Source organism: Meriones unguiculatus, chromosome 7 (assembly GCF_030254825.1).
Source record: "Meriones unguiculatus strain TT.TT164.6M chromosome 7, Bangor_MerUng_6.1, whole genome shotgun sequence".
In the NCBI taxonomy this organism is placed as follows: Eukaryota; Metazoa; Chordata; class Mammalia; order Rodentia; family Muridae; genus Meriones; species Meriones unguiculatus.
In genome coordinates, this window is record NC_083355.1 from 6625453 (window position 1) to 6646810 (window position 21358).

The 21358-nt window shown below is 44.5% G+C and overlaps 1 protein-coding gene across 1 annotated transcript in view; it reads left to right on the forward strand.

Annotated features, from left to right (window-relative positions):
* The first annotated feature begins 3408 nt into the window (after window positions 1-3408).
* Grb2 (growth factor receptor bound protein 2) overlaps window positions 3409-21358 on the forward strand; it is a 63885-nt gene continuing 45935 nt past the window's right edge. Inside the window, exons 1-2 of the mRNA XM_021635635.2 lie at window positions 3409-3612; window positions 12269-12472. Coding sequence (XP_021491310.1) covers window positions 12395-12472 — 78 coding nt within the window. The 5' untranslated portion in view covers window positions 3409-3612; window positions 12269-12394. The remainder of the gene's footprint in view (window positions 3613-12268; window positions 12473-21358) is intronic.

The window sequence follows — 21358 nt, forward strand, 5'->3', positions numbered from 1 at the left end:
CATGTGTGATGCCCCAGGAGGCCAAATGAGGGTGTTAGATGCCCTGGAACTGGAGCTAGAGAATGGCCAACTACTATGTGGGTGTTGGTAATTGAACCCAAGACCACTGCAAAAGCAAAATGTGCTCGCAACCTTTCACTCATCTCCCCAGCCACTTTTTATTAACTTTTGATTTTGAGCATGTGTGTGTCTCTGTGAGGTATGTGTGTGAGTGGAATAGGTATAGGAGTATGTATGAGTGGATGGGTGGGTATGTTTGTGTGTGTGTGTGAGTAGGTATAGGAGTGTGTGTGAGTGGATGGATGGGTATGTTTGTGTGTGCATGTGAGTACAGGTGCTTTCAGAGGTCAAAGGTACTGGATCTTTCCAGAGCTAGAATTGTAGGTGGTTGTGAGCTGCCTAATGGGAATAGTCGGAGCCAGACTCGGCTCTCTACAGAAGCAGTGTGTGTTCTTAACTGCTGCACCATTTCTGTAGACCTGTTTATTTATTTTGATACAGAGTCTCTCTATGTAGCTTTGGCTGTCCTAGAACATGCAATGTAGACCAGACTGGCCTCAAACTCACAGAGAGGTGTCTGCCTCTGCCTCCTGAGTACAACTACTACATTTGGCCTTATTTATTTATTTTTGAGACAGGATTTTTATGTAGCCCAGATTGGCCTTGAATTTGATAGCAGAGGATAACCTTGAACTTTTGACCTTCCTGCCTTGACATCCCCAATGTAGGCACAACTTCCATGCCCAAATAAATAAACACACAATGACATCACTTCGATTTCTTCCTTTTTAATCCCTCTGGGGGAGTTAGAGTCCAGGGTCCAATGGCTCTACCACTGACCTCTCTCCTGTCCCCCCATATTCCATCCTACAAATGCCTGGGCTCTAAGTTTGCATAGCGGTGTTACTTTACGAACGACATCATTACCCCCTTCCTTCCAGTAGTCAGTATTTGGGATCCAGGAGCTGATGGCTGGACATGAGTACTTTTCCAGGGCCTTCCTCAGCCCTCTATAAACATAGGCTAGACAGAACAAAGATTTAGAATTCCTTGAATACGAACGGTCCTAACATTGACGTGTTCTGTGGGAACTCATTCCCAAGCCACTTCTCTTGGGTGACAGATTCCATGGTACTCTTTGATATCCAGGCACGCTTAACAAATTGCAACTTACTCTCTGTTCCTTCACCTCCTTTCCGTTGAACAGCTAAGTCCTTATCCTTTATTTTTGTTTCTCCACCACCACCACCACCCCTATTCTGGGGAAGAAAAGATGAGTTTTAGAACTAGACAGGACTGGGTTAATTTTGGGCACATCATATATTGTTTTTCTTATTGACATCTTTTTCCTTAGAGAATTTTTTTTTTTTTGAGGCAGGGTCTTGTCGTGTAGCTCAGGATAAACTCAAAACCCCTTGACATTTTTTTTTTAATTTCATGTATGAGTGTTTTGCCTACAAGTGTGCATGTGTACTCTGTGTATGCCTTGTGTCAGAAAATGGCCTTGGATTCCCTGAGGCTCCAGTCAGAGATGCTTGTTAGTGTAGGTGCCGGGAACGAAGCTTATGTCTTCTTAACCAGCAAGCCATCTCTCTAGCTAAGCGGACTTAAAAATTTTGCTCCTCTTGCCTCAGACCTCCTGATGAAGGGCTAACAGATGGCGGGCACCACATTGGTCTTCTCACTTTCTGAATCTGTGAATGAAATGAAGAAGATGTCCTGTAGAGTCGCCATGACTTTGGTATACAGGTGCTAAGCCCATGATCCTCTTGTCATTGTCAGTGCCCATAGATATCTACTCCAGAACTTTCCGGTGGCACTTGACACTGAAATCTAGGATTTACGTCTTGACTTTACCTGTCTTTACTCCTCCCCCAAATCCTGGACTCCACCCAATGGGAAATAATGTTCAATTCTACCACTGTCCCTTCTTTGTTTTCATTGCAGATCAAACTTTATCTTTCTGATCACTTCCTCTTCTGTAGCTGGTCATTCTGATATGTGGGTCAGTGGCACATAGGGCCGAGTTCTTCTCTTTCAAAGCAAGTAACTCCACTTAGATTGCAAACTGCTGGAATCAGCGGCTTCGTCCGCTTAGTCTTCGCTGTAAACGGCACTTGCAATGCAAACGATGCTCAGTAAACACTTGGTGAAAGAACAATTCACTTTCCTGATTTCTGTGGACCCATTTCCTGTATAGTGTCAGAGGCGCTGGTATCCTCAACCTTATTTCGATGGCTTCTAGAGAACCCATTAGCATCAGATGTGCTCGTGCTCTCCTGTAATTGGAAAGAGCTCTTGGAACTGAGAGTTATTTCTCTGAGCTTCATCTACTACTCCCCCATACCCAGCAGCCCCGCTTCGGAAGCTGTGTGCTTTGCATTGCACAGAACACGACTTTCTCACGCCTCCATTCCTCTGTTCTTCTGAGCCATTCCTTTTGCCGCTATACTCCTACCCTGGCTCCTGTGCTGTGGAACTCCTACTCACCCTCCACTACGCAGTCACATCACCTTCTTTGTTAAGTCTCTTATGCAGTGGGCAGAGAAGCAGAGCCAGCCTTTCTCCATCTTTTTCCTTCTTTCTTTTTGGCTTCCCCCAAAGAGCCATAACAGTACTGAGGCGTTATTTATTTATTTAAATGTTTAGAAAATATTTGTTTTTTACTATTTTTAACCATGTGTAAGTGTCATGGGTGTGTGCAAGTGAAAGCTGGTGCCATCAGAGGCCAGATGCACTAAATCCCCTGGATCTGTAGTTCAGACAGCTGCGAGCAGTCTGATGTGGGTGCTGGAAACCGAACTCAGGTCTTCTAGAAAAGCAGTAAGTGCTTTTGACCTCTGAGACAGCTCTCCGGCCCAAGACATTACTTGTTTACTCTTTTGCTGCTTCTCTCCAGCGAATTGCTTGAAGGCCACGATGTCTGTAATCTGTTTCATCTTCACCTAGCACAGGGCTTACTTACACTAGGTATGTGGTTCAGTCAATGAACAGACAAATCAAACGATTCATCGAACACTGCAGATTGTGCGAACCAGATTCCCAGACATTTCCAGAACTGGCTCTGTATTTGGACCGAGCCATTCTGACATCTCTGCTCCCTCCTCGAGGCCTCTTTGCCTTTGTTTGGTAGAAAGGCGAGGAACGTGATTGTGGAAAGTGTTATTCCTTTAGGGTAGAGCTATAATTCATTTGCTCCGGCACCTAGAGGGTTACAGCGCCTCAGGGGCGGAGCCGAGTCCGTGCCACCTGCTGCGGTTGAGCTGACGCATGCGCAAAGCCTCCGCTAGGCTACCTGCCGGGCGGAGCGGAGGAGGAGCGCTTGCGCTCTGGGCCTTTTCCGCCGGGAGGGGGGGAAGTCTCGCGGGGGCGGGGCGCGGCGGGGCGGGGCCGCGTGGGGAAGTTCTCGCGGGACCCTGGCGAGGAGCGGAAGCCAGGCTGCTGTGCTGCTTCAGCGATCGGGCGGCGGCAGCGGCGGCATTGCGAGCGAGGCCGAGGCGGGGACGGCGGCCGGGGCAGCGGGGCGCCGCAGTCGAGGAGCAGCAGCGGGGTTGGCGGGCGCGGGGGCTAGCGCAGGGCGGGCCAGGCGACGGAGCAGGCGGCTGCGCCACGGTGAGTCTCAGAGCGGGCGATGGGAGAGCGGGAGCTCCGGCGTCCCCGCGCCGCGGCGGGCAGCGCGGGCCCGGTCTGCCCGGGGCTGCCGGGGCGGGCCGCTCGCGGGCCGGGGAAGGCTCGGACCCCAGCTGCGCCGCCGTCTCCTGGTTTCCCCTTTTGGGGCGCTTCCTTCCTGGTGCCGGTCTTCCTCCCGCTTGGAGCAGAGACCCGGCTCGCCGGTGAGGGCTCGTGCCGCGGCCGTCCGGCTTGGCGCAAAAGGGAGCCCGGAGCAGCCGAGAGGCACAGGGTGCCGTTCTGAGTCAGGCTGACTGAGCCCGGGAGGCGGGGGATTCGGTGCCGGCTGCTAACGTGGTGATTGATGCTCCTTTGACCTGCAAGGCAACACGTCACCGTCTGTTGGCATCTTGCGGTCGAATTGTGTGCGGGAATCCACCGTGAGTTAGAATGATTGTTACCCGGACCCGTCGACGGATCTCTGTCAGAGCTGGACGCTTATTTTTTAGAAGTACTTGAAAAATACTTGTTGGGGAAAAGCAGCAGCATCAGCTGATGGGAATGCTGGGAGGAAGTTCAGCGAGAGAGCCCCGCTGGTTCATGCCCGTTTACCACGCTCCTAATTTCGTATAGGTCTGTAAGCCGTATGAGCTTGTTTGGAAAGTGATTTTAAGCTGTCTTCAAAAGCTAAAGCAGTACAGTTTGCAGGGGAGCCGAAGCGCGCTCAACCTCCATCTTTTGCTGCTGTTGACACTCAAAAAGAGGCTAGAGAAATTGGCTCTATTTTGACTTCCTCACCCCTCTTTCACTTTGTTCTCCAGTTTTTGCCTGGTCAGTCTCCATTGCACTCCACTCGGGTCACGAAATGCATTTGTAACGCTAGTCGTTGGCCCCTCCACCCCCTCTTTAAAAATACTCTACTTCCCCTTCTTGCTGGTTCTGCGCTATAATTTTCGAAGTTTCAGCCCTTTTTTGGGACTATTAATTCTCTCCGTCCTTCTAAGATACTTTTCTTTTTTTTTCTTTCGGAAAGATACCTTTTCCTGTTTGCATTCCTTTAGTTTCAAATGTCTACTGTATTCTCCAGCCAGCCAGAGGGCTGCTAGGGAGCCACAGTAGAGATGGGGGGGTGTCACGTAAGTTCTCCCCTTGGGAACTAGGAGACTCAAAGGACTGAATTCATCCCGAAGTAATCGATAGTGCCACCAGATCACAAGTGGATTTTGCCTATTGCTTGTATTGTTTGTATTTTAGTGTTTTTCCCCCCCAAAGGTCATGCTTTTGTGCCTAGTATTTTCTTTCTCCCTCCTCTTTCTCTTAACTGTTAGCAAGGAAGATTGAGTCAGTTGGGAGGCTAAAAGATTCCTTTTTAAATTTTTGGTGTGACAAACTATTGAATGAAAATTGTGGAGTTTGTGAATTACGATAGCTTGAAAAACTTGAGAGCAGAAATTGAGATTTGTCAATTAAAGCCTACCTACTCATTCTAACTACAAGTTCAGACCTACTCAGGCTTGTGAAAATGATTTCTAAACTTTTTAGGTGCTTGAGTGTATTTTGCCTGCATGTATATATGTGTACTACATGCATGCCTGGTACCCTCAGAGGCTAAAGGAAAACAAACATTCTGGAACTGGAGTTACAGGTGGTTGTGAACAGCTGTGTGGGTGCTGGGAATTGAACCTAGGTCCTCTGGAAGAGCAGCTTGTGCACTAAACAGCCTGAGCTGTTATCTCTTCAGCCCAATTATTGGGTTAAGCACTACTTGGTGGTCCTGAGGTATTTCTTCATGATTTCCATTATGTCACATGTGCAGCAGCACTTGTGGAGAATTACAGAGTGTTAGACTCGGGAGGTGGCTGCAGAACAGAGCCACCACACAGACATTAGTCGTTACCTACTGAACTCAGGAGAGCTCTAAACCTTTGGCTAATGTTTATTAAGATTTATTGCTTTGTGTTTGCCAAAGTTGATTTTCCCCTACCAAGTCGAATGAATATACATCATTTTGTTCAGAAATAGTCATCTGAAATGCAGATTCTAAAATTTGCTTAATGCTCCCTCATTTTAGCAGTGATTCTTAAAATTTGTAAGTATAAACACTAACCTGCCATTAAATTTTTTTTTTTCCAAGATAGGGTTTCTGTGTGTAAGTCCTGGCCGTCCTGGACTTGCATCATATACCATGGTGGCCTGTAACTGAATAGATCACTTCTGTCAGCCTCTGCCTCCTGAGTGCTAAAATTAAAGGCATGTTCTACCACACCCTGCTAAAAATATTTTTATGCAGTTTTTTTTTTTGTTTTGTTTTTGTTTGTTTTGAGACAAGGTCTTGATAGATGTAGTCCAGGTTGTCCTCAAGCCATTTCTCTGTATTTTGAGGTAGGGTCTCTGTGTAGTCCTGGAACTTACCTGTAGACCAGGTTGTCATCAAACTCAGAGATCCTTATGCCTCTGCTCCCCAAATACTGGGATTAAAGGTGTGCACCATCATAATCAGCCCTGGTTTCAGACTTTGAATCATCCTGTTTCAGCCTCACCCCAGTGTTAGAACCATAGGCTACCATACTTGGTAGGGGATCCTCTTAAAGTAAGGTCATGGCAGAAGGAACTCCAGCAGTGTTACATAACACGAATGTTTTCTCCTACATTGAAGCCTTCTATCCTGCAAGAAAGATCTTTTAGTAGGAAGGTAGACCACTCAAAAATAGCTACAGGAAGACCCTGAAACTGACCATTCTCCAGGCCTCTCCCTGGCAGAGTAAACAATGAAAGCTGAGGCCCTCTCACTGAGGGAGGCCCAAGTTGCAAAGGTGAGTCTGAGACAAACAAAGCTGCAAAGAAGATTCAAGACCAGGCCAGCTGCTTGGAAGAAGCAGAAACCAGCCTAGCTTCCTGGAAGAGGTTTAGATCAGGGTCACTTAAGGAAAGACACTCTCCAACCTGTTGAGGTGCTAAAGTGCTCCAGCTTTTCTAGCTTTTATGAGCTGTCTTCTTACTGGGGTAGGCTTTGGTGATGCAGCTGACTTTGAGTCCATTTCTACTTCCATATGTAACCCCTCATCCATATTCCTGTAACTTCCTATCTGGGATGAGTAGACAGGTGTGTTGCATCTTCCCCAGAAAAAGTTTTGTCACATAACAATCAGGCACCCTACAATAAATGAGTCTTGAATGGACTAATTAAAACAAAAAAGGGACCGAGTGTGGTGGCACATGCCTGAAGTCCCAGCAGAGGCAGATAGGTCTCTGTGAATTCCAGGCCAGCCTGGACTACACAGAGAAACCCCGTCTCTAAAAACCAAACCAAACCAAAAAACAAAAACTTTTTTTTCAGTTTGCATACAAATACTTGGATTTAAAAACTTTTTTCCCTCTCAGGAGGAACTGAACTAGGACCTCATGCATGGTGGTTAAGCTCATATTCTGCTACGGGTCTAGTCCCTGCAGTAGTTAAACACTTGTTACGTTTCATTCTGGTGCTGGGGATTGATTTTGGGACCTTGCACATGGTGGATAAACACTACAGTGCTATACACCTCAAGCCTATGATTTATTTTTGTTTGTTTTATCTGTCTGCTGTAACCATGTTAGTTTCAGGCTCATTATGGAGTTGAGAGTGGCCCTGAATTTCTGATGCTCTTCTAACTAAAGTGCTGGTGTAAACCACCACACCCTGTTTGTATAGTGCTGGGGATCACAATCTGGGCTTTCTGCATGCTAGGCAAGCACTGTACCAACTAGGCTACATAATTAGCTCGTATATGTAAAGTAGTATTAAGACTGTGAGGTGGGGTGGTTTAAGTTTAAACACTTGTATGTCTCCCTAGTGACATGATGGAGTGAAGCCTAGTGCATAGAGCGTGCTAAGGAATACTTTAGCGCCCTCCCCTTTTGTTTTGAAACAAAGCCTATCCTTAAACTTGCTGTACAACTAAGACTGAGATTACTACAGCATATGCCATTACATCTTGAACCCAGGGCCCTAAGTATGATAGGCAAATACTTTACTGATGAGTGTTATCAACAGCCCCAGGCTCAGGCCCAGTTTGTAGTTAATAGGGTCGTTAATGTGTCTGTCATAGAATTCTGACTTAATGTATGTGGGTGCCAGTTGTAGATACTGTCACATGTAGACTTAGAGTTGAAAGGGGACCCAACATACTAGTTAACATCTTAATCATCAAAATGTTTTATTAAGCAGGTGCTGCTTATTAGCCTTATTCTTATAAGAATACCTTATTCTACAGTTGATAGGGCACTAGGATCTAGAAAATATAAGTTGCTTCTCTGGTTTCACCTTTTTTGTAAATGTTAAAGGGACAGTTGAGTCCAGGCCTTATACCAGCCTATCTGTAAAAGGCCTTTGGTTTATGTCCTCAATACAAACTAGTACCTACTTACTGGAAAAACAATGTGGCTACTGCACAAATAGTATTCTCTTATATACTAGTAGAAATGACAACTGTCCGTGTAACAGTTGTCAGTGAATATCGTGTGCTGCGTTGCTTTACACAAGTTGGATGACGTATTACTTAGAGGCAGCATTGGGACATGGCCTTGATGTAGCTCTGGATGACTGATGTGTCCCTCAAGTTTTTAGCAGTTTTCCTGCCTCTGCTTCTCTATTTTTTTTTAAAGATTTATTTATTTATTATGTATACAATGTGTGTTTGCAATGTACACCTGCACGCCAGAAGAGGGCACCAGATTTCATTTTAGATGGTTGTGAGCCACCATGTGGTTGCTGGGAATTGAACTCATAACCCCTGGAAGAGCAGCCAATGCTCTTAACCTCTAAGCCATCTCTCCAGCCCTCTTGTTTTTTTGAGACAGAGTTTTTCTATGTAGCTCTTGTTGTCCTGGGACTTGCTCTGTAGACCAGGCTAGCCTCGAACTCAGAGATCTGTTTGCTTTTGCCTCCTGAATGCTGGTATTAAAGTTATGCCCTTCCTCCCATAGCCAGCTAAAGATTTATTTTTATTTATGTGAATACGCGTTTGTCTGTTTTTCAAGTGTGTGCAGGAGGATAGATAAGGTGTTGGCTTCTCCTGGAACTGGAGTTACATGTGGGTTCTGGGACTCAAACCTGGGTCCTCAGTAAGAGCAGCAAGTGCTCTTAACCACTGAGCCATCTCTCTAGCCCTGCTTTTTACATTTTCAAAATACCATGTAGCAGAAGGATGCACCTTTTATGTTAGTCAAAACCGGAGACATCGGCAGCACAACTGTACAGCTGTGGAAAAGCACAAGAGCAAGGGACGGATAAGGCTTAGTAGTACATAGGGAGTTTGCCAAACATTTAAGAACGCTAGATTGGCTCCCTGAACTACGTTAATAGGGTGTGGTGATGTGAATGCCAGCACTTGGGAGGTCATCCTCTGTCACATAAGAGTTGGAAGCCAGCCTGGGCTTCAAGAGCTGTTTCTAAACACAGGCAAAAGGCTACTACCTGCTTTCCTGCAACTACATTCAGCTCATCTGCAACAGGTTCCAGAGGGGAGTCTTCATCAGTAAGCACTGTGGTTTATACTTGTGATCCTAGCACCTCAGAGGTCAAGGCTGAGGGATTGACCTGAGCTCAGGACCAGCACAAGCCACAGTATGACTTTGTCTTAAAAAACTAAACTCGAATATCTAAATTTATGGAAGCTGAAACTGTTGATTCAAGAAATCAATAGTGTAACAGAAAATCAAAACAGGCCATTGAAATGGCTCAGCAGGAAAGGGTGCTTGCTGCTAAGCCTGGTGACCTGAGATCTATTCCTGGAACCTACCTGCTTCATGGAAGGAGAGAACTGGCTTCCAAAAATTACCCTCTGACCTCCACATGTAAGTGCACATGCATGTACAGTCACACAGATAGATAAACGTGAGACGATCAAATCAGTGTTTTACATGTCTGTGGCAAATAAAAGTTAGCATTTATTTAGAAAACCTGAAGAAACTATCTATAACAAAGAAATCGCATCTTCCATTAAAGATGGCAACAGAAATCCTGTGCTATACACACCATTAAAGGTTAGAAATCTGAAGTTAAATACATACACGATGACTTTTGACACACACTCCCTGTTGGTGATTGAACAGCTTCCAGTGTGTCCGGCCCTGCCCTCCTCCTGAGCTGTCCGCCTAGCTCCTGCACAGCTGACGCTGCTGTTCTCCTCAAGAAAGGAAGCAGCAGGGCACGCAAACAGTGCCTACCAAGGGCATCTGTTAGCACACGCCTCCAGAGCCCTTCACACACAATAAAGTCTAAGAAAATGCAGTTTTAGGTGTTGAAGTGATAGGGGAATTGTATCCGAAAATGTACCTAAAGGGCTTTATGTAAGATTCTATTCTCTCTCTCTTTCCATGGCATTAGGCCAGCATAGGTTGATGTTGAGTCTTCCTGATATTGGAAGGTAGGAGAAATGCCAGTCATTCAAGGATCCTGTCGATTACACCTGTAATACTGAGGAAGCCTTTTAAATAAGACCCAGTTTTCTGACCAGGAAAAATGGCATGAGAGCTACTTTCTAAGAAAAATTGGGCGTTAGGTCATATATACACATATATAGGTGTGTCAGACTATCCAGATGTCTCTGTATCACTGGAAGTTTAAAAAGAAAACAAATGCAAATCAAAGCAGTGAGGTATCGAGCTGGAGTTAAGCGCACTCATTACTCTTCCAGGAGACCCATATTTGGATCCCAGCACTTATGTAGGGCACTTATGGACACCTTTACTTTAGCTCCAGGGGATCTAACACCATTTTGTGGTCTCCTAGGGCACCTGGCATGCCTGTGGTGCATAGATACACATGCAGTTAAAGTACCCATACATATTAAAAAGGTTTTAGACAATTGTAGATCTGGTTTAATCTATGACAAATTTAAGGATACTTTGTTTGTAATGCTTTTTTAAAATATTTGCTAGGAGTTTTTAAAGATTTTTAAAAATTATTATGTTTGCAATGTTTTGTCTGCATGCACACCTGCACGCCAGAAGAGGGCACCAGATCTCATTACAGGTGGTTGTGAGCCACCATGTGGTTGCTGGGAATTGAACTCAGGACCTTCTGAAGAGCAGCCAGTGCTCTTAACCTCTGAGCCAGCTCTCCAGCCCCCCCCCCCCATTTTTTTTTTTTTTCTCCTTGAGAGGCTAAAGTATGGCCTAGAAGAGCAAGCCATGGTGTGGTGGTGTGGTTTATTGAGATGATTGCCTTCAGACTTCCTGAAGATTTGCTATCAGGTGATCTTTCCCCAATGACCGCAGTTATGTTACCTGATCTGACTATTCCCACGTTTGCTGCTTATCCATTTGCAGTTATGCTTGATTAATGCCCCAAAAATAACCTTTAGAACCAAAGAATAATAGTCACCTGTCCCCCTTAGGTGAGCTGCTAGCTAGGTGGTAATTATCCAAGAAAGGTGCCCTATAAATAATCTGCCCCCATTGTGCTGGAGACCCTTGTTGTCTGCTTCTGTTTAGTTTGTATGAGAACTGTGACTGCAAACAAGAAGGGCTTAATTTTCCCTTATATGCAGAGGGCAAGGTTATGCCCCCTGTTCATGATCCTACTGTCCCTGGATACACCATGGAGACGTTGTGACTCGTTCTGATTGAAAAAAGCAGCTGTGAGGGGAACTGGATGAGGCTGGGGTCTGACCATCTGGCACCAGCCTGTACTTCCCTGTTCCCACAGAAGAGACTTGAGGTGGGGGATGTGATAGCACTTACTTGTGGTCTCAGTATTCCGGGGGCCCAACCAGGATGGTCACCTCAAAATTCTAGACCAGTCTGGCGTATATATAAGGAATCCCAGGTCAGCCATAACTATAGTGTAAAAACTACACTTCCCCCAAAAAACAAAACAAAAAACAACTTACCAGCTCTGATTTGCTGGAAGGGATTCCTTTAAAATATAAATTAGAACTTCCACCTATGCTCTTGTGCTGTTTAGAAATAATGTAAGGGCTATTCCTATACCCGGGTCACCCATTTCAGGGACCAGGCAGATAAAGAGTCTTGGATATTCTGTGCAAAAGAAGTCTCTCCACCTCCACCCCAAGCAAAGAGCTCCGAGCTGAGGCTTTCTCTAATGACCAGATGACAGGTTGGGAGTGAGTGATGCTGGTGATCATTGTATACCCATCAGTGGAATTAAAAAGCAGTTCCAGGCTATCACTCTAACCATTTCTTGAGAACAGATCAAGGTTTAGTTACAATAGAGTAGAGCCCAAGTCCTGCCTGGCTTCCGACAGGGAGTGGGAGCACCTTCGTTCGGCAAGGTACGGGAGGCCTGTGTAACCCACCTCCAGTGGGTCTTTAAGTGGACTACCTTGGTTGCGGGGGGTGGGGGGGAACGTGTGAAGGGGTACTGGAGGAAAGGCAGAGACTGAAGGCGACTCACCGGTTCCTGAGTCTAACCCTGCGGGAAGGAAGAGGAAGTGTATTCTGGAATAGCTTAAGCAGCTGCCGCTATTGGCCGCTGGGCCTGTCAGTCGCCTGGGGCTGAGGCTGAAAAGAGGAAGGAGAGCTGTTGCCTGGAAGGGAGGAGGAGGGGGCTGAGCCCTTCGGAGCTAGGGGGCGTGGGGGCTGGGAGTGTAGGCCAATTGGCAGGGCGGGGCTGCCTTCGATCTGGCCGCTTCTCTTAATCATCGCTCTTCTGATTCAGGGTGGCATTGTGTGTCCCAGTGTGTAAGAATAGCCCCAGAAGAGGAAAGCTGAACCCAGAGCTCTTCAGCAGGGAAGATTCCCTCCCCCGCTGCTTCAGGCTGCTGAGCACTGAGCTGCGCTCAGAATGGAAGCCATCGCCAAATATGACTTCAAAGCTACTGCTGACGATGAGCTGAGCTTCAAAAGGGGGGACATCCTTAAGGTAAGTGCTCGTGTGGTCGCCTCTGGTGCTTGGCTGCCTTCCCTCACTGTGGTAACACACAAAGAAGCTTGCTTGCTCTTCCCTCAGTGCTCAGTGCACACTCTCAGCATTTGTCACCAGGTTTGATTGGGTGCTTGCAGTAGATGCTGAGCGGATTAGTAAATGTGACAGAAGAGTTGGTGTGATGTGTGATCCTTAACTGCCTTTGTGTGAATGGCTGTTTTCCTCTTGATACTGGAGAAGTCAAAGGCCAGTGGGTTTACCTTGTGAAGTCATACTAAAAACAAAAACATGGGATTTAAAAAAAAAATTTAAAAATCCTAAATGTGAATTATTTATGTAAAAACATTTCTCTAGCATTACTGTGCGTAGCCAGAAGAATCTGCATTTTGTGGTAGGATCCTGGTAGATTTGAAGCAGGTTTGAGAGGTTGGGATTATATGCCCACGTCACTGAAGAGTTCCCGTGCCTTTGATTTGTGAAAAACTAATGGAGTTTCACATAATAGTGTTTAACTTGCCCTTGTACAACTCAGATTCTGGCTTTGTTTAGAGATGCCTGAGTAATTACTACACATTTAAATCTAACTGCATAAAAATTGATAAGAGTTTAGAATTGAGTTGCTTGACAATTTGCATTGGCTCCCCACCTGGCACCTGTAATTTACCCCATTGGCTGGAGTAATCTGCCCTTGGGATGTCACTTTTTTTTTTTTTTTTTTAAACAGGGGTGAGTGATGTCTAAGAGTGTGTGAACCTCAGTGGGGAAAAAGCTTACTTTGGGTGCTGCCTGTCTCATGATTTGATAGTCTTCCCTGTAAGCCTCATTCTGGGTTGCTAGGATTTGCCAGATACTTGTTTACTACCCAAGTGATACTCTTCTATTTGTTCAGGCAGAAAGTGAGAACATGATTTATAGGAAAAACTATACAGTCATTATGTGAACCTATCAGTAGTGAGGTAGTGTTGTGTGACAGAACATTTCCTGAGGAGCTTCAACATACGGGTCTGCTTAGCCCAGATAGGGAATCCACACAGACTAAAGTGTGGTTACCACCAAAGTCCAGCTTGGCTGAACAGTGAGTTTTATTGGAGTGAGTTACAGGAATATGGGTGAGGGGTTACTTACAGGAGCAGAAATGACTCAGATGGCTGTGTCACCAAGTCCCACCCCAGCATGGGTGACAGCTCACAGAAGCTGGAAACCTGGAGCACACTGCACAGCCTGCAGGCAGCTCACCAGGTTGGAGAGTGTCCTTTCCAAGTGACTCTGGGCTAACCCTCTTCAGACAGCTCAGGGTTAGTCTCTGCTGCTTTCCAGTAGAGTAGTTCAGCTGGTCTCAGTCTTTTCATACAGCTCTTTCCGGAGCCTTTTCTTAACAGCTCAGCTTGAGTCTTTGCCTCTCAGCTTTCTGAAAGATTCAGAAGATTCAGAGCCAGGGAGGGGCCCAGTGAATTTGGTCAGTTTCAGGGACTTCCTGCAACTGTTTTGAGTTGTTTACCTTCCTGTTTAAAAAGCTTCTCTGCTCGATGGGATGTTTGAGTCCCACAGGAAACTCTTAAGACATTTTCCATACCAAGAACTAAGCTCTGAAACTTACAAATTGGGATTCATGGCTGGTGGGAGCCATCATTCCTCGGGGTTAAAAATGGTCAGTTGGACATCACATAAGGTGGTGCTTGCTAAAGGGCTGCTCCTAGAGTGGAAACCTGTTCTGTGACTCAAGCTGTTTGAGGGTTTCAGAGTTGGAGAGCCAGAGAGAAGCAGCCTGCCTTTAGAGCACTGGTGTTTTCTGTTGCTGGCTCCTTGCAGTGGGAGAACCTCGGCTGCCACGTGAGTGTGCCATTGGTACAGAGGTCATTCGCGCTGTGGTTATTGTACAGTAGACAATCCACTCTCGCTAGCTCATAATGAGGCTGTTTGACTCAGGCTCTCAACGTTTGTAGTCTGTATAGAAACCCTTAGAACCAGATTTGTTGTTTATTTGATTGCGGTTTTTGGAGACAGGGTCTTTTTGTAGCCCAGGCTTGCTTAGAACTCACTGTGTTGCCCAAGATTATAGGTGAGGTCCACCATGCCAGACTGTGTTCTTGTTTGTTTTAAATACATAAACTTGCCATTTAACTAACTCTAGTAACTTGCAGGGCTGGCAGTTGATAGTCTTCTTGTCAGTCTGTTGCCTGTTGACACTATATCAACAAGATCAGGGTCTCTAAGCCACAGCTGTCCTGACTGCTGTCTTTCATGTTTGTCCTAGACCTAGACCATTGAGTGTTTGGCAAGTTGTTCATGTCCTCCCGGGAATTTTTTTGATGAGGAAGAAGGTGAATCAGAATGTTCACATTTACTTACACATTCTATTTGAGGAGAGAAACCCTGTGCGCTCGATCCTTTCTAATTTGGTAGATAACTGAGATATGAAGTCATAATGCCATGAATGCTTTTGAACGGTGGCCATTAGCTGCTGTTAGTAATCTTGTGGCTTTCCTCCATTAAATGAGAGCGTGAGATGAGTATGTGTGTGCTGATGCACTGACTGCCTTTGTCCATCTCTCTGAAACCTCTTCATGAAGAGGACATGTTTTCTGATAAGAGCTGTTGGTAAAACAAACAGCTGCCTCCTTTCTGTGGGGAGTAAGCCAGCTTCATCACTGCCTTGTAGCATTTGATAGTTCTTGTGAGCCCAGACATGTTTAAAAGTGGCTGGAGTAGCAGGGAACACTGAAACTTTGAAGTAAGGAGGTATTTGCCCTCCCTTTTCTTTTCCTATTTCCTGTTGCTGTTTTTTATTTAGTTTATTTATTTATTTATTTTTGTTTCTCTGCTTCTGTTTTGAGATATCTGTGTTGCTCAGGATGATTAAAATTCATCCGCCTTTGTTACTTATCCTTTTATGTACCCTTATGTTTTGCTTGGAGAGCAGGGGTACTGAGGCTCTTGTAAGCTTCAGGCCTTTGCATGATTGAAATGCATTCAAGTTCCCCATTGTTGTAGTGGAGGCTTGGAATGGGCCTTGAGTAAGCAACTGGGGTTGCAGCTCAGTGGGAAAGGACTTTCTAGGTGTGCGAAAAACTCTTGTCTTTTTAGCATTGGTCCGTATAAACCTGCCATGCTGGGATGTATGAGTGTGGACCTCAGGTACTGCTGCATAGGGATGGAAGGGCCATTTTAAGCCCACCGAGCTTTGCGAATTCTGTTAAGAGTTGCCTGCTTGTCTCCTTTGGTTCTATGAGGGAACCAGCATTCCACTCATCCAGGTGCCCTCTGGCTGGCACTCGTGACCTTTACTGTCTTCCTGCTTGAGAAATAGGTTTTGTGTTCACTTTCTGCCTCTGCCTGTCTCTGCTGCTTGGATTGTAATATAAATGTGACACATTTATATGCCTTGAACTCAGACTCTTGGTTCATTGTCTTGGGCTGTTGGGGAAGAAATATAAAGTACATTTTTTTTCTCTTCAGCAACTCTGAAAGAAAAATACATTACTGTACTAAGGCACTGAACAGCCCAAGGCTGTTATGTTACAAGATTTTAGAAGAGGAAAGGCCCTTTACTTACTGTGGGGAGTGGGTACTTGTGCCATAGCATGCATTTGGATCAGTCAGTCCTTTCTCTCCTTCCACTGTGGGTCCTGGTGACCCAGCTCAGATTAATAAGTGGGGTGGCAAGTGCGTTTACCTGCAGAGCTGTGTCAGCAGCTCAACTTGTGCTTTGTTCTGTGTTTTTGCTTTCTGAGACAGGATTTCTCTGTAGTTCCGGTTGTCCTGGAACTTGCTCTGTTGGCTAGGCTGGCCTTGAACTCAGAGATCTGCCTCTGCCTCCCAAATGCTGGGATTAAAGACATGCACCATCACTACATAGCCCAGTTGTGCTTTTATTAGGAGAGGTATAGAGTCCCAGCGGGGCTGGACTCTTTCAAAAGTACTGTGTAGGTGTTGCCTATTAGGAATGGAGGAGGGTGCTCTGAGAGATGCTAAAGGGACAACCATGGGCTTTCTGCCTAGCATCTAATGGGGTCTGCATCTCCTGTGTGGTAAACACGGGGAGGACTAACCACTGGTGAGCACATCCCCATCTGATTCTTTAGTTGTGTCACAGCTTCAAGGCCTCTCAGTGTATAAGTCTCACTTTAAAGTATTTGAATTAAAAATATAAAGAAATAAAAAGAAGGGTTGTTATAAAACCTGCCAATGGTATACTGACAGACACATTTATGACTACCTGCTGGTAATATTGGCCAAACTAGAATGTTACATTTTAAGTATTTTTTTCTATTCTTAAACTTATTTTTTGTACCTCTTTGTTGTTTTTTTTTTAACTATACAATGTTATAGAAAGCTGTCCTTACACATGTATGTCATGTGCTTTGAGCATATTTTCCAGCAGTAGTGTGTTCTTCGCTCCTTGAACAATGCTACCTCGACTTTTATGCCCTTAGTGTATGATCTGGTAATTTTAAAAGTACATGCTAATAATGTTTGTTATTTGTCTTCAAATTATCACAGCAGTATTCTCTAACCTATCATAATCAATAAAAGACAAAAAGAGACTGGGATTTATCTAATTAGCCTAGAGCACAATGCGGTGCAATAATTAACTCCATCCTAAACTTTCAAGCTAGCATAGCTTCCTCCCATTCAGATTTTCCACATTATCCTTGCTTTTTAATAATATCATAGGTCTGGTTCGTTTCTCCTGATTTTACCTGGTCCTCTCCTCATGGACCTGGATAACCCTCCCCCCATATTGTTCAGCATTGGCTAGTTGGCTTTTATTGGCAATACAGAGAAAAAAATGGTGCCACGTTTACACAAATTCAAAACAGGAGACACTTAGAATAAACATCACAATGCAATGGCTGGGTTGAAACCAGGTAGTGGGGAAGAGAAATCGGCATTTAAATGAGAAAATGAGAGAAAACGTGGTAATTGTCTTTTTGAAACTGACTTAATTCCTTTAGTATAGTTACCTATAGTTGCATCCATTTTCCTGCAAAGCATGTAACTTCTTTGTCTAAAAAAAATATTGTCTATATAAACCACGTTTTCTTGATTCTGTTTTTGGGCCTCTATGTTGGCTCAGCTGTTGTGACTAGTGCTGTGGTAAACACTGATTAAATACCTCTCAGACTTAAGAAAATGAGAGGATGAGATAGCTTGAGCATCTGGTGTGTTTTTTTTTTTTCTTTTTGAATTTATCACTGTCTTTATGTGGTGTGATTGTGTGTGAGGGGTGTGTGTAAGTGTCCCAGTGTGCATGTGGAGGCCTTTGTGGAGTCCTCTCCTTCCTCAGGCTTTTTTTTTAATTCTAAGTTTTTGATTGTGTGTGGTGTGTATTGTGAACATGCCACAGCATGCATGTTTAAACTACACAGCAGTTTGTTGCTGTTGGTTTGCTCCTTCCATCACGTGCATCCTGGGGATTGAACTTGGTCAAGCTTGGTGGCCGGAGCTATCTCATTGCCTTAGCTTTATACAGATGTCCATACTGATTGCCGAATTTCTGTAGTGGCTAGAGTAGTTTGCCTTCCCATCAAAAGTGAATAGAAGATTTCAGGTTTTTTTTTCCAAATCTTGAGAAGTTACGGTTATTTCTTTTTTAGATTTTTAAATGTATTTCCTGTAAATGAGTGTTTGACCTGCATTGGCGTCTTTGTGCCACATGTGCACAGTGCTTAAGGAGGCCCGGAAAAAAAGACTGTCGTCCTGACTGCAGTGAGATGGAATTTGTAGTTTTAATTTGTATTTCTCCGATGGCTGGTGAGGTTGAGTATTTGTTCATATTTTTATTGGGTGTTAGGAGTTTGTTCCCATTATCTTTGAAGAAGTATCTGTTCATTTTGGTAGCCTGTTTGTTGACCAAGAGAGTTGTTAATTTGTTTGCATGATTGTTTTTGCTTTTGTGTGTGTATGAGAAAAGGTCTCTCTGGGACCTAGCTTGGCCTGGAATTCACTATATAGCCCAGGTAGCCTTGAACATGAGGTGTTCTTGTGTTACCTAGCCTTCTTAGTACAGAGACTGCACTTGTGAACTACCTAGATGTGAACTGTGCCCTTTTTTGTTTATTTGTTTGTTGTTTGCTTTGTCTTGAGCCATTGTCTCATTCTGAAGTCTAGGCTGTTAAACAAGTCACTGTGTAGCCAGGCTGGCCTCAAACTCATGGGCGATCCTCTTGCCTCAGCCTGTTGGATTACAGATAATGAGCCACTGTGCTCAATTTAAGTTTTATGATACCAGTTAGTCTGAGTTCTCTTGAGGCAAGTAGCTTTGTGAACCTTGTGTTCACTTTGTCAGCTGAACTCAGAGTTTCCAAATCAGTGCTGAGGATGAACTTTCGGTTCCTACACGCCTTGAGGAGCTGGGATAAGAGACCCACTTCCCCCTTCTGGAGAAAGAAATGACGGAGGACATGTGCTGCTCCCTTGGGGACTTCACATTCTGCCTCTCTGATAGTAAGTTAAACTTACTGTTCAGCGAACACCATTCCTGAAGCTCTTGCTGGACGTCCTGTCCTTAAGAATGTTTCCAGTGTTTTCTGCCACCAAGAGACTGACACCACTGGACCCATCATGAGGGAGTAGAGGCAGTTGAGAAACTTAAGGCCAAAAGCTAAGCCTGGAGCTGTGAGCCATTCTACGTGGGTACTGGAAAGCTGACTCTGGTCATTAGGAAGTACAGTTGACACTCCTAACTGTTGAGCCATTTCTCCAGCCCTGGTTTTAAGCTTTTTAGGTTAAAGTGCACCATAGTTAGGGCTTAGTACCCAAACTTTGAGGCCTTAAAAATAAAACAAAACCCAAATGACTGAGGAAAATCTTGCTCCACTTGGCAGATACTCTGTGATTTCACTATCTCCTGAATGTAGAATGAGAAATAGTTCCTCTGTTGTAAAGAGTTAGGCTCCAGATTAGCCTCTCAATCTTAGCTCTTCTACTCACTAACCAATTGGACTTGTGATCTGGGACAGTTTGCTTAGCAATTTTGCATTTTGGTCCTCCCATCTGTAAAATGGGAGTAGTAATACGTGCTGTCCTAGGGCCACTGTAAAGTTTAAAAGAGCTAACGTGCTAGTGTGCTTAAAGTAGTGACTAACATTTATAGACAGTAATTGGCTGGCTGCTGTTATTTTTACTGACATGATCCAGGAGCATAAGCAGTGTCGGGGAACTCCTAAGTCTTAGCTTCTACCCACTAAACTGGTAAGTGCTTCTCTGCTGTACTCAGATTCAGGATTTTAAAACCCTGTCACAGTTCAGCTGAAATATCGGTATTGGTTGGATTTTAGTTTTGGTTTGTTTGAGTCAGGGGGTCTCGCTATGTAGCCCTGTATGTTCTAGAACTCTATGTGTAGACCAGGCTGGCTTTGAACTCAAAGAGATCCACCTGTCTCTGGCTCCTGAGTGCGCAGTGCTGGGATTAGAGGCATGTACCACCACACCTGGCCCATTTAAAGTTATATAATCATACATTATTAGAAAATACAAAATAGGAAACTGCAAAAGCTACATAAATTCCCTGTAGTATTACTATTTTAAAAATATTCAAAGCTGTATCACTACCCAATACAGGCTGCTAAGATGTCTCTATCGGTAAAGATGCTTGCTGCCAAACCTGATGAACTGAGTTCTATTCCTGGAACCCACATAGTGGAAGGAGAAGACTGACTTCTAAAAGTTGTTCTCTGACCTTTGCCTGTGTATCTTGCTTGGTAAGCACATGTGTGTGTGCATTTATGTTGTTATATGTATAAATAAAAATACTGTAACAGGTAGCTAAAGATGTATGTAGTTTAGTGGAAAGTCCATGCCTGACATACAGAGCCCTGTAGTCCCTCTACAACATGAGGGAGAAAACATACCACAAAATCATGCATTCATCCATACATTCATCCATCCATCCATCCATCCATACATACATTCCTCAAGGCAGGATTTCTCTGTGTAGCCTTGGCTGTCTTGGAACTCTCTGTAGACCAGGCTGGCCTGGAACTCACAGAGATCTGCCTACCTTTGCCTCCTGAGTGCTGGGGTTAAAGGCGTGTGCCACCATCGCCTGCCTAAAACACAACTTTTAATATATTGGTATTTTCCATATTTTACTAATTATTTTTAGTGGTTACATAATACATCAAGATAATGTTCTATAATTGACTTTCCTAGTTCCCTGTTGCTGGGTTTCTTGATTGTTTCTATTAATAATTTAGTTCTTAATCTCACGGGGGACATTTGATACTGTGATGTCCTGTTGTCTAATGCCTGGGCCAATGGTTACCTGCTTTAAGGCAGTTCCAGAGAATGGGCCCTAATTCTCAGCCAGAATAGATCTAACAGTACATCAGTTTGTGCCAGTATTAGTCTCTTGATAACAGTAGGACATTATTTCAGAGTGTGACAGTGTGTTTTGGGACAGTGATAATCAGATTTGTGAAATGCTTACACAGCTTGATACCTAAAATGCTTGGTGTTTTCTGAGGCACACTTTATTTTGTGCTGTTCTTTACGGTGATTATTCACCTTTATAGCTCTGTCATTAAGTTCATAAGTAATTATGATACTAGAGGAATTTGTTGTGTATTTCTAGTTTGTTTTTGAAACTGTCTTGCTACATATACCTGATTGCCCTGAACTCATCATGTACATCAGGCTGGCTCCAGCCCAGAGGTCTGTCTCTGTCTCTGCCTTCCAAGTGCTGGGACTAAAGGTGTGTACCGTACCACCAATGCTGACTCTGTACTGTATGTAGTTTTAAGTCAGTTTTCCTTCTTTGAACATAATGCATCTCTTCTAGACAGATTTCTAACTCATGGCTAGAAAAAGATGGAAAAGCAAAGTAGATTTTGTTTAGTTGATGCTGCAAATGTGCTTTAAAGTAATGAATCTGCGCTGAGG